This window comes from Dreissena polymorpha, chromosome 13, assembly GCF_020536995.1.
Source record: "Dreissena polymorpha isolate Duluth1 chromosome 13, UMN_Dpol_1.0, whole genome shotgun sequence".
Taxonomy (NCBI): Eukaryota; Metazoa; Mollusca; class Bivalvia; order Myida; family Dreissenidae; genus Dreissena; species Dreissena polymorpha.
This window is the reverse complement of record NC_068367.1, coordinates 5055906-5070586: the sequence shown is the minus strand read 5'-3', so window position 1 is coordinate 5070586 and position 14681 is coordinate 5055906. Positions and strand designations below refer to the sequence as shown.

The 14681-nt window shown below is 35.2% G+C and overlaps 1 protein-coding gene across 1 annotated transcript; it reads left to right on the top strand.

Annotated features, from left to right (window-relative positions):
* The first annotated feature begins 1799 nt into the window (after positions 1-1799).
* LOC127855521 (dipeptidase 1-like) lies at positions 1800-14356 on the top strand. The gene is made up of 12 exons (XM_052391180.1): positions 1800-1890; positions 2396-2499; positions 5102-5198; positions 5890-6037; positions 6563-6695; positions 7673-7823; positions 8423-8495; positions 9444-9620; positions 10030-10126; positions 10521-10596; positions 12848-12983; positions 14174-14356. The coding sequence occupies exons 2-12, from the start codon at positions 2397-2399 to the stop codon at positions 14264-14266; spliced, it is 1284 nt and encodes a 427-aa protein (XP_052247140.1). The 5' UTR covers positions 1800-1890; position 2396; the 3' UTR covers positions 14267-14356.
* Positions 14357-14681: the final 325 nt, after the last annotated feature.

Here is a 14681-nt window from a genome sequence, read left to right as displayed (position 1 = left end):
CCGCCTAACAGCTGATCCGCCCGCCCTGGGTGTGCCGCCTAATATCTGATCTGCCTGCCCGGGATGTGCCGCCTTACAGCTGATCCGCCCGCCCGGGATGTGCCGCCTAACAGCTGATCTGTCTGCCCGGGATGTGCCGCCTTACAGCTGATCCGCCCGCCCGGGATGTCCCCACGATACATCAAGAGAGGGACGTATTCAATCGCAGACAAAAGTCACGATTTATACCGAAGGTAAATGAATCACTGTAGAAACATACAATTACCTGACGAAAATTCCCGCGAAATCCACAAGAACTCATTTTGTCTTCGACATCTGTGATACCCTTTAGTATTATTCTCGCTAACACTTCACTATTTGGATTGTACCATCTATCCCAGTAACAAGGAACTGTAAAAACATGACGTTTTGGAAAATAAATTTTAATAAAAAGTGTATAACTCAAATATCATGGCGGTGAAATAAAACCAAGGTACACATGCAAAATAATATTCTTTTTCCGACCTAAGAAATGTTGCGTATTCGAAAAGTAATTTTGGAAGCGAACATGTATTTAGGGTTAAACAATTATCAAATCATATTTTGTTACGTGTTAGTAACTATATTTCTAACGCAATACGGCGATTGCGTGCAGCTAAAGGAGTAAGTTCGTGTAATATACATTGTGTAGAAGTTTTCTGTACACAGAACTAGAGATTTTCCTTGTTAATCATGTTGAGACATTATGTTCTTAATGCAAAATAATTCTGCCACTTTTGATGTCAGTCTGTGATGAAGTGATGCTCCCTAAACATTTGACAATGAATTCAATTAAGAAGAACAATAACTACGAGAGATAGCATGTGCCTCATGATAATTTGAGTCTTGTTCTGAGAAAACTGGGAATAATGCATGTGCGTAAAGTGTCGTCCCAGATTAGCCTGTGCAGTCCGCACAGGTTAATCAGGGACGACACTTTCCGCCTTAATGACATTTTTCGTTTAAATGAAGTATCTTCTTGCTAAAAATCCAATTTAGGCGGAAGGTGTCGTCCCTGATTATGTATGTAATTAATATTTACTACCAGCACTTGTAATTCACAACATACCCGCTTATGAAAAGCTACTAAATGGAGACCAACCCATTACTTTATTGCATTTCCGCTGATTGCTTTGACCTTGACATATGATACACATTTACACTGAGGTCGCGGTGGTGTAGCGGATGAGGTGTCCGCCTAGCGACCGGGAGTTCGTAGGTTCACTCCCTACTCGGGGAGCGTTCTCATTATCTCCTCCATAGACACCAAGAACTGGTTCTTCCCAGTAAATGGACTCGACAGTGTCCATATCTGCCTATAATAAGGCCTTCCTGTAATAGTCAGTAATTGACTGTAGTAAGTACGAAGTAGAAATATATGACTTTTTACGTCCCAAGCGAGGTACTAATATTCGAAACTTGTTTGACTCTAAAATATGATATACATAGGTTAAACGAGGCGACTAGGTCACGCAAGTGAATGGGGGGGGGGGGGAGAGTTTATAAAAAATAAATTAGACTATTCTTAAAAATAAACTAGACTAGTCTTAAAAAAGAAACTAGACTAATTGTAAAATGGAAATGGGCTAGTCTGGAAAATAATCTTGAAGAGTCTAGAAAATGCATGTTGTACGTTCCTAATTAAACCGTAAATACGCGTTCAGGACCAATTGCCGTGTTAGGGAGTACTTATCATAATGCAAATTTATACTGCCAAACGGGAAGCTTATTTTGGTACCACAATCTTCCCCAAACCATCTCGATTCCTATCTTCAAGGTCACAGAAAGAGATAACCTTTTCCTTGTGTCACTTGGACGACGTCTGGAGATACTCGTCAGACCTAGGTGCACACTTAAGTGGAACTAAGAAAGGTAAGCTTTTGTTACTTGCAAATTATTTCAATTTGTATAGAAGACACACATCAAAATAACAGTATTCAGCATGGTATTTAACCATTCATGCCTAGTGTCTAGAAAAAATGACTTGGCAAACAGCGTTGACCCAGATGAGACGCCGCATGATGCAGCGTCATGGTCTGCACTGTTTTCTTAAATGAATTTCTGTAAGAAATATTCTAAATATAGAAATAAATATACTTAACATACCTACTTTTGTAAATAAATTGATCCACTTTAAAAGGATGGGAGAGTCCACTAGGCATAAATCGGTTAATCATATCCTAGTGATTGATAGCAGGGGTGTTATTGTGAAATTCGACTGAAGATGTTGCATCGATATCAGGCTATGTACCAAAAATATTCTACAAACATTTACTTTAACCGTCAATCAAGCTAACAGGTTTTAATCTTTGGTGTACGGTTTTGTTTAAGATAAGAATTGTTGATAAAATGATGTCAATTTTATTTTAAATAACAGTATGATGAAGTCATTGGTGTTGCTGCTGATACTGACGTCAAATGCTTCTGGTCACACGATGAGCAATCGATACCTGCTGGATAACAATGACCGCGCAGGGAATGGTAATACGTGCATATTCTACAACGCGAAAATAGTTTTTCGGCATAGCTGTTTAAAGTCACTTTTGACCTTACCTGACCATTCCCGCGGCTAGACACGAATGAATACACTTCATTTATTCCATTGGCTGATTTGAGCATACCACTAGAACATTGAAAACATGAACGCGTCTTTGTAATTCTGTTATACTGCGTGTTCAGCATGAAACAATTTTATCTCTCATAAAAAAGATTGATAGATAGAACAGTTTTAACCTCAACTCTTGACATCAATACAGTTTGTGCGTGCACCTTTTATTTTCAGAGGATTGCCAGCGCCAGTGCGTTTGAACTTAAAGGCTATGATCTCATATTTTGTAATTACTTCCATATTCCTGTCAGTGTACTAGTATATTTAAGTTCATAAAATATCGTTTTTCACTATCCTGATATTCGTTTTGGCCCAACCATTTTAAATTGTTTTCGAAATTAAACATTTAACATGTAAAAGTTTAAAGTTTTAAAAAAGCCGTCGTTCCGGCAGTGGAAGAGTGGCCTAACTTTAATACATTGCATTCCAACCCGCTAAGTATCAGGGTCAGTTCGCGGCAAGTAAAATAATCGTTATAAATAGACACTATCGCGTGAACTAGGTGAACTGGAATTTTCTTTAGACCAGAAATATGTAAAATGAAGATATTCAGCGATATAATTATGGTATGTCAATGCCATGATAAATATTATTTTTGATTAATTTAACAAGAATTACTCCAACATATTGACTAATGTATAAAGCATGAGTGCGATGATTCTCGAAACTGTTAATAATCGGATCAAATAGCAATGCCCGATAAACCACTAAAACAGGTTCGTTCGAAGAACGCGCGTATAAATGTTTAAAATATGTACGGACACTTCTTCTTTTGGTTTTCTGTTTTGTATCTGTATGTTTATGACCAGCAATATGTAAGAATATAAAATAAGCCGCGAAAACTCCGCGTAACATCCCGTACTGCGTGTGATGCACCTAAGAACTGCACAGAAAAAGACATTCGCTATCTTTGATCTCATTCATTGAACTCTTTACTTTTCACCAACTCCAACTACAATCAACGCAGTATAGCTTTTTAAAAAGATATTTCTTGTTTTCAATAATTCCATGACAAGTAAAAGTTTTGATTATTAAGAATTATTCCACCATAGCGACCAATTTATTATGCATGAGCGCGATGATTCGCGATACTATAAACAATCGAATCGAATGTCCGGAAAACCACTACAACATGTCTGTTTGAAGAACGCGCTTATTAATATTTCAAATATGTACGGTTGATGCGTGTGAGGTCCGTTGACGCGTATATTTTCATTTAATTTCCATTCTTCTTTTGTATTTCTGTTTTATATCTATAGATATATCGTTAATAATATCTAATATTAAATGCGAAATAAACCACGAAATCTGGCGCAACGTAATTGATTTGCATGTGAATCTGCTAAGAACTGTTCAGAAAAAGGCATTTACTGTCTCATTGATATAACTCTTTGTCTTTCATCAACCACAACAACAATCAACGCCGTATATCTATTTTAAATAAATTTCTTGTTTAATTTAAACAGTGATTTAGGTTTCAGCATATTACGTCTGAACCCTGATCAGTGTTTTCATTGCTCTTTCGTATCCCACCTTCTACATTGTATGCATTTGTTTGATCTTTCAACTCAACCAGCACTATTTGTTCAGTGTTTCATAAACCAATTGAGCACGCGTTGTGCAGTATTGTCGATGCTCTTTCATAAACCAACTGAGTACACGTTGTTAAGTGTTGTCGATGCTCTTTCATAAACCAACTGAGTACACGTTGTTAAGTGTTGTCGATGCTATTTCATAAGCCAACTGATCACACGTTGTTCAGTGTTGTCGATGCTATTTCATGAACCAACTGAGCACACGTTGTTCAGTGTTTTCTTTGATCTTTCACAAATCAACTAAGCACACATTGTTCAGTGTTGTCGATGATCTTTCATAAACCAACTGAGAACACGTTGTTGAGTGTTGTGGATGCTATTTCAGATCCACACCGTGAATACCGTATTCGTAACTCTTTCAGTAACCCACATAGGATACTATGCTCAGTATCACTTTTTTAGTGTTTTTATTGCTGTGTTCATTGTTTTGTTGTTTTTAGCAATCAATCCACCAAACTGTTTTGAGTTTGTCTTTGCTCTTTCAACAACCCTACAAGTCACTCCAGGTTCAGTGTTGTATTTGCTACTTCCGCAACCCATCTAACATACTGTGCTCAGTGTTTTCGTTTCCCTTTCAACAACCCACCAATCAAACTGGGTTCAGTGTTGTATTTGCTACTTCCGCAACCCATCTAACATACTGTGCTCAGTGTTTTCATTTCCCTTTCAACAACCGACCAATCAAACTGGGTTCAGTGTTGTATTTGCTACTTCCGCAACCCATCTAACATACAGTGCTCAGTGTTTTCATTTCACTTTCAGGTACATACCAAACACAATGTTGTCAGGTTTTTCGTTTCTTTTTAAGCAAACCACCGGTGTTTGATATTATTATTGATATTTCAGTACACAGTTTTCAGTAATGTTGATGCTCTTTTAGCGACACACCTAGCACACTGCGTTCCGCGTAGGGATTCCACCAATCCGGATCTCGACAGGGCGAAATGCGTGCTTCAATCATACCCTCTTATTGATGGGTAAGGCATTTTGGGAGCGTTCGACCTCCTTATTTAAAGTTATTTGGTAATATTAATGTCGAAATCGTGATTTTTAAATTCACAAAATTATTGTTTTATTTCAATCAATATGTAACACTTATATAAATTATCAATTATGTGCACAATAGTTTTTTCTTGTTGCGATAGAACAAAAAAAAATGCGGTGAAAATACATAAATGTGTTATCGTTTTAGACGAAATGCCAGCGTATCGTTATTGAAAAGTCTTTCTTAAATGTTCACATATTTTAATAACGATTTTCAATAACGATATGCTGGAATTTCGTCATAAGCGATCATTTGAACTAATAGTTGTTTTCGTCAAATGACTTTCAATTGAGTCCTGTGATGACCCTATTTGGCCTTTAGATTGTATTGTCAATTAAAAAAAATTATAGTGAAAGTATTACCAAATTCTGTACTTTAAACCATTTATGCCTAGCGTCTAGAAAAAAGAACTTGGAAAACAGCGTAGACCCAGATGAGACGCCGCTTGATGCGGCGTCTCATCTGGGTCTGCGCTGTTTGTTTAAAGGAATTTCTGTAAGAAATATTCTATACATAGAAATAAATATACTAGACATCCCTAATTTTGGGAATAAATTGATCCAATTTAGAAGGATGGGAGAGTCCACTAGGCATACATGGGTTAAATTTTCCGTATCACATAGCCACAACGACCTGGCCGAGCAATACGCATATTTCGCCAACGACTCTGTGTATAGTGTAGAGTTAGACTCGAACCTGGATTTGGTCTGGGGTAAGGTTCTCTCTCAAGTTGACATACCCAAGCTGCGTAAAGGAATGCTTGGAGGACAGGTAAGTCTAGATCTAAAAGTGAGATGGCTCTGGGCATACAGGTTAGCACAAAATACATATTGTTTGAGTCAGTGTGTTAACTTAGTTTAAATATGATCTGGGCCGATCATGGTTCTGCGTCCGTACTAATTTTTGCTTATGATAAAATTTCGATATTCCAGAGAATGTCGACAAAGAAGGAAAATGACTTAAAAAAACTAAATAGGGAAAACTGAACATGACGATAATTGATAAAAAAAATCAACAACACACAAACAATCGAGTATTGATCTTGAGTCAACATAAGTATTGATTGTGCTTGTTAAAATTGCAAAAAGAAGTTGTCATGGTAGAATGTTAGACTTCTCTGATTATTACGTGATTATGGCATATGATGTATCAGACTTCACTAGCCAATACAATGCAATTATATGATGTATAACGATTTAGTGGACTTTCATAGAATATAGTGCTTGAAAGTGTTTTAATCAAACCAAACTAATTATACATGTACTTGATGTAAATGGAAAATATTATGCATTTTAGTTTTGGTCTTGCTGGGTCACATGCCAAGCTCAGTATCACGACGTAGTGCGCCAAACACTGGAACAACTTGACGTCATCAAAAAGTTCATAACGCGCTACCCAGAAACATTCCAGTTCGTCGATAAAGCCGATGGTTCGCATAATATCTCTTTCAAATACAATCAATGCATAACATATAATTGATTGGTTGTCAAGGTCAGCGCATATTTAAATACGACATCTGGAACTCGTTTAGCGATTTGTTCGTATTGGTTATATCTCACGTTTTCTCCGGTCCGTTATTTTTCTGGATTGCAGTGGTCTTTTCGAGGGATTTTAAGGCACGTTACGAAGAACATATAGCTTTGGAACTTGAATGGAACAATCAAATATCAAAATCAGTATTGTCATTCAAATGATAAAATAACGTAACAGTATTTCTGAATATTTGAAAGCCGAAGAAAGAGCCTGTTTTCAGAACTTATAAAATTAAGTCAGCCTTTTAATGTGAACACACTAATGACCATGCACCAATAAGATAGAAAACTGTCTACAGGTTCATCTCAAATATAAAGCATGAACACTTCCATTACTTAACAAGCACGTTTAATATAATTAAGACGTTTTACTAGTTCGCTATTTCTTTCCAGCGCATTTGTGAGTTCACAAGACAATGTATAAGCAAAATGGGATGACAAACGTCCCCATATTAATATTGTTCTAACACTGTCACAATTCTAGGCATGATCGTATGGATGTTTTGTGTGATATATTCTCAATGTAAACGAAATTCTATAAAGAAAGCACACAAATTCAATGAAATATGAAAACAAGGTTAACAAGTTTTTAAATATTCCAAAATCATCACTGTAAGCATTTATTGGTAATTATGAATCACGAGTTTCTCTGTGAACTTACGTATCCGCAGGAAATGAGTACATGTTTATTGTTCTTTGTGCTCTTTTCCCCTTTACTCCTTCAATTTAAATGATAGCATGTGAATCATTGTATTAGTGTCGTTGTATGGTGGGGATATTTAAGAAACAACTAGTTAATCATGGAACAATATTTTAGATAATTGCTGTTTATTTACATGAAATAGAATTTGCATGTTTTAAACATTCACTTTAGATGTGATGAAGGCCTTCCAAGCGGGCAAGATAGCGAGTATGATAGGCCTTGAAGGCGGCCACTCCATCGACAGCAGTTTGGGAGCACTGCGCATGTACTATGAGTTAGGTGTGCGCTACATGACCGTCACTCACAGCTGTAACACTCCTTGGTAGTTCAAACTAATTATTCTCCTTTTCAATTTAAAAGTCAATAGGTTAAAGTCGATGTCAGCGATGCTTTAATATTATGGATGAGTCGTTTCAGATATATTAAATGATAAATTAAAAGCGTTTTAGCGTGCTATTTATCACAGCAATATATTTGACAGATTTCATACTTGACAAACTACCAGTTAAACAATTATGGTTAAGAATGAATTGTTTTAGAAAACAATATTATCTGTTACATGACATGTTTAAACAAAGACTTTCTGATAAAAATCTTTTGAATTTAATTAACAACAATATTTCACACACAGCTAATAAAACATAGCATATGTTGAATATATAAATATATGAGTCGCGTTCTGAGAAAACTGGGCATAATGGGCAGTCCGCACAGGCTAATCAGGGACAACACTTTCCGCCTAAACAAGATTTTCGGTAAGAAGGGACTTCCTTCAAACGAAAAATACCATAACAGCGGAAAGTGTCGTCTCTGATTAACCTGTGCGGACTGCACAGGCTAATCTGGGACGACACTTTACGCACATGCATTATGCCCAGTTTTCTCAAAACGCGACTCATATAATGTTTCTTGAGTTTCAAGGGCAGACAACTGGCACGTAGATGAGCCAACATACAACGGAACGGTCCTGAACGGGTTAACAGATTTTGGAAAAGTAACGTTGTAGTTGTATTCCCCGTTTACAATCTTTGACCAGAAAATCAGACCCAAGTGTTACTCATGACTTTAAGAAAAAGTGTACGTTTTGATATAATTTAAGGCATTGTTTAAAACATATTTTTATTCAAATGTTTATAAATTGTTTAATACGTTTTATTTTGATAATGCAAGTATACAGTATCCTCTTGAGAATATTGTATAACCCAAATGTTAAATAATTAAATCTTAAATCTTAATAATAAACGTAAACGTCATGAAAACAGAACGTACGTGATTTTCAAAGTTGCATCTAATACTACTACGAAACTTGATATTGAGGCTTTAAACAAGCACACACTTTGTTGTTGTAAAGTATGTAGAGTCATTATAAGGCGTTCAGTCACATGCGTTACTAGGCACTCAGTGAAACTATGAACCAACTAACGCTAGCTTTAAGCGGTTAATACAAAACTATGAACCAACTAACGCTAGCTTTAAGCGGTTAATACAAAACTATGAACCAACTAACGCTAGCTTTAAGCGGTTAATACAAAACTATGAACCAACTAACGCTAGCTTTAAGCGGTTAATACAAAACTATGAACCAACTAACGCTAGCTTTAAGCGGTTAATACAAAACTATGAACCAACTAACGTTAGCTTTAAGCGGTTAATACAAAACTATGAACCAACTAACGCTAGCTTTAAGCGGTTTATACAAAACTATGAACCAACTAACGCTAGCTTTAAGCGGTTAATACAAAAGCATTATTTTCGTCCAGTACCGTTAGCGACATTTCAGCTATGTTTTATGTTCATTTTTTTTATATTGTGTCCTTTTTCTATCGATATATAATGAACTGTACAATGAAATCTCTTGTCATATTTTATAAGAATTATTTATACGTAGCCACGATACTACTATGCTCATTTGATCGCAATCTGCTAAAAAAAATCGATTCAGAAAGTGATCCTGGAGATGAACCGACTGGGAATGATAGTAGATCTCGCGCACGTGGCCAAGAAGACCATGTTAGACGTACTCAGTCTGACACGTGCGCCTGTTTTGTTCACGCACTCGTCCGCATTCAGACTGTGTAACCACTACAGAAACGTTCAAGATGACGTACTACTCAAGACGGTAAGGTGAACGTTATTGCAAAGAAAGAGGTTGTTCTGTATAAGGTTCGCTTAATTCAATTCTAGAGCGATCGTCATTGCTTATTGCCTCCGTGTATTAAGTTGGATTACCAGCAACTGTAAAGCGTAAATACATATTGAGGTTGGAGCCGAAGATGCGCGACCATATACTTTGAAAATTTCAATTATTTGCAATCAAAAATGTATTTCCAAATAATAAGAAACTGAATTATTTAATAAGCATGGTACCTATCGAGTTATAAGCGTGTCACTAATACACCCTCTTAACATTTTACATGCATTTCTTGCATCTCTTTGTTTGTTGTTCAGCAATTGTCCACTTGTCATTTACATGATCTAACTAAAGATTACTTTTGTGTTTGTTTACGTGGTCAAATTTTGTCCTGCAGAGAGAAAATGGTGGCGTTGTTATGGTGAATTTCTACACACCGTTTGTTGTGTGTTCACCGAACAACAAACCCACGACCGAACTAACAGATGTCGCAGGTATGCATCACGGCGAAGCCGAATCTCAGTTTGTGTTAGTATTAAAAGCATTAATTTTACCGGGGCTTAATTGTACAGTTATCGTTGGAACATGGCTACCACGCACCACATACAAATAAGGATCCATAAAGTTTTTTACCCTCAACCCTTTGAGGGCGTGTGATTGGCATAAACTCGGTTATTAATCATATATACATGTATTTAAAGCCAGTGTGAAGGGTCCTCACACGTTTTTTGTTTGTTTTTGCTGTATTTGTTTAACAACTTGCCTTTAATGCTTAGCCGTTAACCATTTGGGACCATTATTTTATATTGAACTATAAACAACAAAAACAAGAAATAATAAAGCCTTTTCTCAACGAATACATTTGTAGTAAATGCTTTTTGATTTTAGATCATATTGAGTACATTAAAAACTTGATTGGAGTAGACCACGTGGGCGTGGGAGGTGATTATGACGGAGCAGACTCGTAAGTCATCTCTTTTTATTTGTATCAATATGTCTTTCCATATAGTGTCTTGGAGAGAAAACAAACCCAACAACAACACAATAACAACAAACAATTGTTTGAAAAAAGTTTTTTGTTCTTAACATTGATCTCAAGTGGATTTAATGTAGGTCACAAACACAGGTAAACACTTGATTATTTTGACTGTATGACAAGGCCATTCTAATATTTTTATGCATATTTTAATACAGGTAAGGTACATTCAATTGTATCTTAACAGTATTACCAAGTGTGCACATGTTATTTTGGTACAATTTACACTTGTTAAACAATATTACGCTTTACTTTATTAAATAGACGTTATTTTGGACCAAGAAAAAAACGATTAATTGAATTTGGATAATTGATAACAATTCCCGACCATTGGTACGAATATAAATGTGTCCAAGCATACATGAACAATGATAAACTCTTTAGAACCGACTTAAAAACATATTTTCAGTTCGATTCATTATTCCTTTGAAACATGAAAGTTAACCAAACTTCAAGCACAAGGTGTTATTCCACTTTGACAAACAAATAAAGATGTTGTATTTATAGATTATAGGCAGCCAGTCTTTTTGTTTTATTTTGACTATAAAATGTCCAGCTAACCTGTAGCTAATAGAATACAACCTTTAAATTAAAAAACTTATACACACGGATCAAACGCATAAAAGAGAGATAAATGGGAGAAACTTTATTATTGCGAATGAAGTAATTGATAAAGTAAACGATTGCATTAAAACAAGATTGATCAGTTGCCATGATTTTCAAAAAGCGTTTGATAGCTTAGACCATAACTTTATGAAAAAATGTTTCGAATGGATTAAGCCAATTTCTAATACAGTGGGTGATTTATTTTAAAGTTAGACAAAATCTTGTGTACTTAATAATGGGTATTTTTCTGAATTTCTCGCCATTAAACACGGATTAAGGTAAGGTTATCCCTTTATATGTTTATCAAATGCATTGAATGTCTGGCTAATTATATAAGATATAGGTGATTCCCGCTGCAGTAAAAATCATTTGAATATTAAAATATCAGCATTGAGATGTGTTTCACTGTATGATCTTTATAATTAAATAACAATAAATGTTCTGTTGTGAAGTTAGGTGCACTTATAAGCAGGAATGTAACATTGTTTCAACATAAAAAGTTTGATTGGGACTTTGAAAGCGCGAAATTTTTTGGATAACAATGTACAACAACACATATGTAAAGGCTGAACACAATATATGTTATAAAATTGTGGAATTTCAACGCTGTTTACTTAAACGGAAAGCATTGAATATTTTCCTTATATGAAAATTCGAAATTAAAAGGTTTTCATTTCAAACCTTATATACCCATTTGCCATTTTAGAAAGAGCAGATGAAAGTGAAATAGAAACATTAAAATCAAAGTTTCAAATTTGTTTGGAAGGAGAAACCCGACAGGATTTAACGTGATCAAATTATACAAGAAAATAAAATTTGCGGTTTAAAATGATTTATATAGAAAGCTTTGTAAATTGTCCCAAAGCTTATTGGATTAAACGTATATGCATCCATCTGAATAAATATAACCAGCGTATACGGTACTTTTCTGGAAAACTTTGGAAATTCTTTATTTATTTAAAAAATCACATTCACCTGACGATATAGACACAATTAATATTCTATCAGTGTTCTCAAAGTGCATTTTAAAGGCCTGAAATAAGGTCAACGCTTAGAAAACATGCAACAAAGAAACGTGGATTTCATCACTTGATTCTGATCATGTAAGCTCCTGTAGCGTCTCAGTGGGTCATTCAATAATGTCATTGATTGTTCAATTTATTGATGGCAACATTTTCTTTTTTTAAGAAATAATTATCGAAGCAGCATACCCAATACAAATCATTTTATTACATATCAGTGAAATAGGTTAAATTTTAAAACTTTGGAACAGCTATTTAACATAGATCATTATTATTGTAGAGTGAACATTACGTAGTATGCGTCAATTAAAAAGTCCAACCGTATATAAGTATGTAAATTGCTACTGTATATGTTTCGACACATTATTGTGGCGTTGTTTTTCTAGTGTTTCGTTAATTGCCATTACTAAATACGTGACATTATGTTGTTGTTTTTTCTTCAATTAATTAATTAATAAAAAATAAATATATACATACATTTATAATAAATAAACAAAAACACATTTTCAAAGAATAAGTAATACTTATAATTTAAATATGTATATAAATAGGTTCCCAATTGGTTTGGAGAATGTCTCTTTCTATCCTGAGCTCTTTGCCGAGCTGGTGAAACGAGGCTGGAGTGACCTTGACCTGCAAAAGTTGGCGGGAAGAAATGTCCTTCGCGTGTTCCTTGAAGTGGAGAAGGTATATGTTTATATTAAATGATTGCTATTGATATATAAGATGGCACTTAAAAACAAGAGGCCCATGAGGGCCTGAATCGCTCTACTGGCTGGAATCAATAAAGCTCAAGCCCTTGATAGTATGAACAATCTGAGTAAGATTTAGATAAACATACCCAAAATGGGAAATTTATCGCATAAACAAGAAAAAACGTAAAATTTAAACTTTAAATGGCTCCTTTTCAGCAATAAGTTGGACAAATTTTCTTTACTCTCAATGGGGTTCTGGCCCTTGATGATATAAAACATCCGTTGAAGTTTCAAAAGGATAGAACTTTATATGTAAACAAACAAGAAATGTTTTTGTCGGAAACACTTTGTCCCCTTCTGCGCCGCTTTGATTTGTTTACCTTTGACCTTGAAGGATGACCTTAACCTTGACCTTTCACCACTCAAAATGTGCAGCTCCATGAGATACACATGCTTGCCAAATATGAAGTTGCTCTCTTCAATATTGCAAAAGTTATGGCAAAATGTAATAGATTTTCATTTTTTTCTCAAATTCAAGGGGAGATAATTCTGGACTTATAACTCCGATATTGCTCATTTTCAATAGGGTTTGACTCATCATTCAGATAAAGACACTGTGCAAGTTGGGAAATGCTTGGATGGAAACTGTTGACTTTATTCCGTAAACGAGCCTTATTTCACAATTTTCTCAAATTCAAGGGGAGATAATTCTGGACTTTTTACTCTGATGTAACCCATTTTCAATAGGGGTTGAGTCCTCATTAATATAAAGACACTAAACAATTTTGAAAAGAATCGGATGAAAACTGTGGACTTTTTCGCGTAAACAAGAAAAAGTCTAACGCACGCACGGACACCACGCCATGACATAAACTCTTCAGGTCTTCGGCCAGTAGAGCTAAAAAGCATCCACCAAAATTAACACTTATTCAGGAAGTGAAGCTCCGAGTTCGATGTATTGAAACCACGCATATGGATATTATGTTGATACACAAATGTGTTGCTTCAGTCATTACACTTATGAAATACGTATATATTTTTTAATTTAAATTAGAAGCATCGTTTAGGTACTACATTATTTAGCAAGCAATATTATGTACGCAATGACACAATTCAAGAACTTTTTATTTACTCTTAGTCGATTTATTTTGAAATATGAGTATGATACTTATTTTGATACAGGTTCGTGACAGCATGAAGTCAATGAACCCACTTGAGGACCACCTTGAACCGTCAGAGCAGGTCGACCGGAAGTGCCGAACTACTTGGTACTAAGCGAGATATTATTGCTCGATTTGCAATTGTATTTATTCCTTTACAAGACTTTCAGTGAATTATCAATAGAAATAAAATTAATACAAGAAATTAAGGGTTTATATTAACATATGGTCTTTATAGTCTCTCATAACGATGCTTGCTTGTTAAAGTTATTTACACTTTGAATGCAATTCAACATCACACTTGATAATTATCTCTTCGAACCTATGACGCATACCAATACACTCTAGGACAATGAACAGATAAAGAATCGTTCGACTAGATCAAATAGGTTTAACATGGAGTTTAAGAACCACCAGATAATACATTGAACATCATGAAATGACTCAGTTGTTAAGGAATTGCTGTAGACAAACCTAAGACCTTACGGTCTGCTCGTCACAATATGAACTAATACTTGGTCAGCTCATGT

What these genes read in the sequence shown, in the direction of transcription:
- LOC127855521 (XM_052391180.1), top strand. Translation starts at nt 2,397, where the DNA reads ATGATGAAGTCATTGGTGTTGCTGCTGATACTGACGTCAAATGCTTCT. An exon ending in TCATACCCTCTTATTGATGG is followed by an intron (nt 5,199 to 5,889) that starts GTAAGGCATTTT and finishes CGTATCACATAG; the next exon opens with CCACAACGACCTGGCCGAGC. An exon ending in GATTATGACGGAGCAGACTC is followed by an intron (nt 10,597 to 12,847) that starts GTAAGTCATCTC and finishes GTATATAAATAG; the next exon opens with GTTCCCAATTGGTTTGGAGA.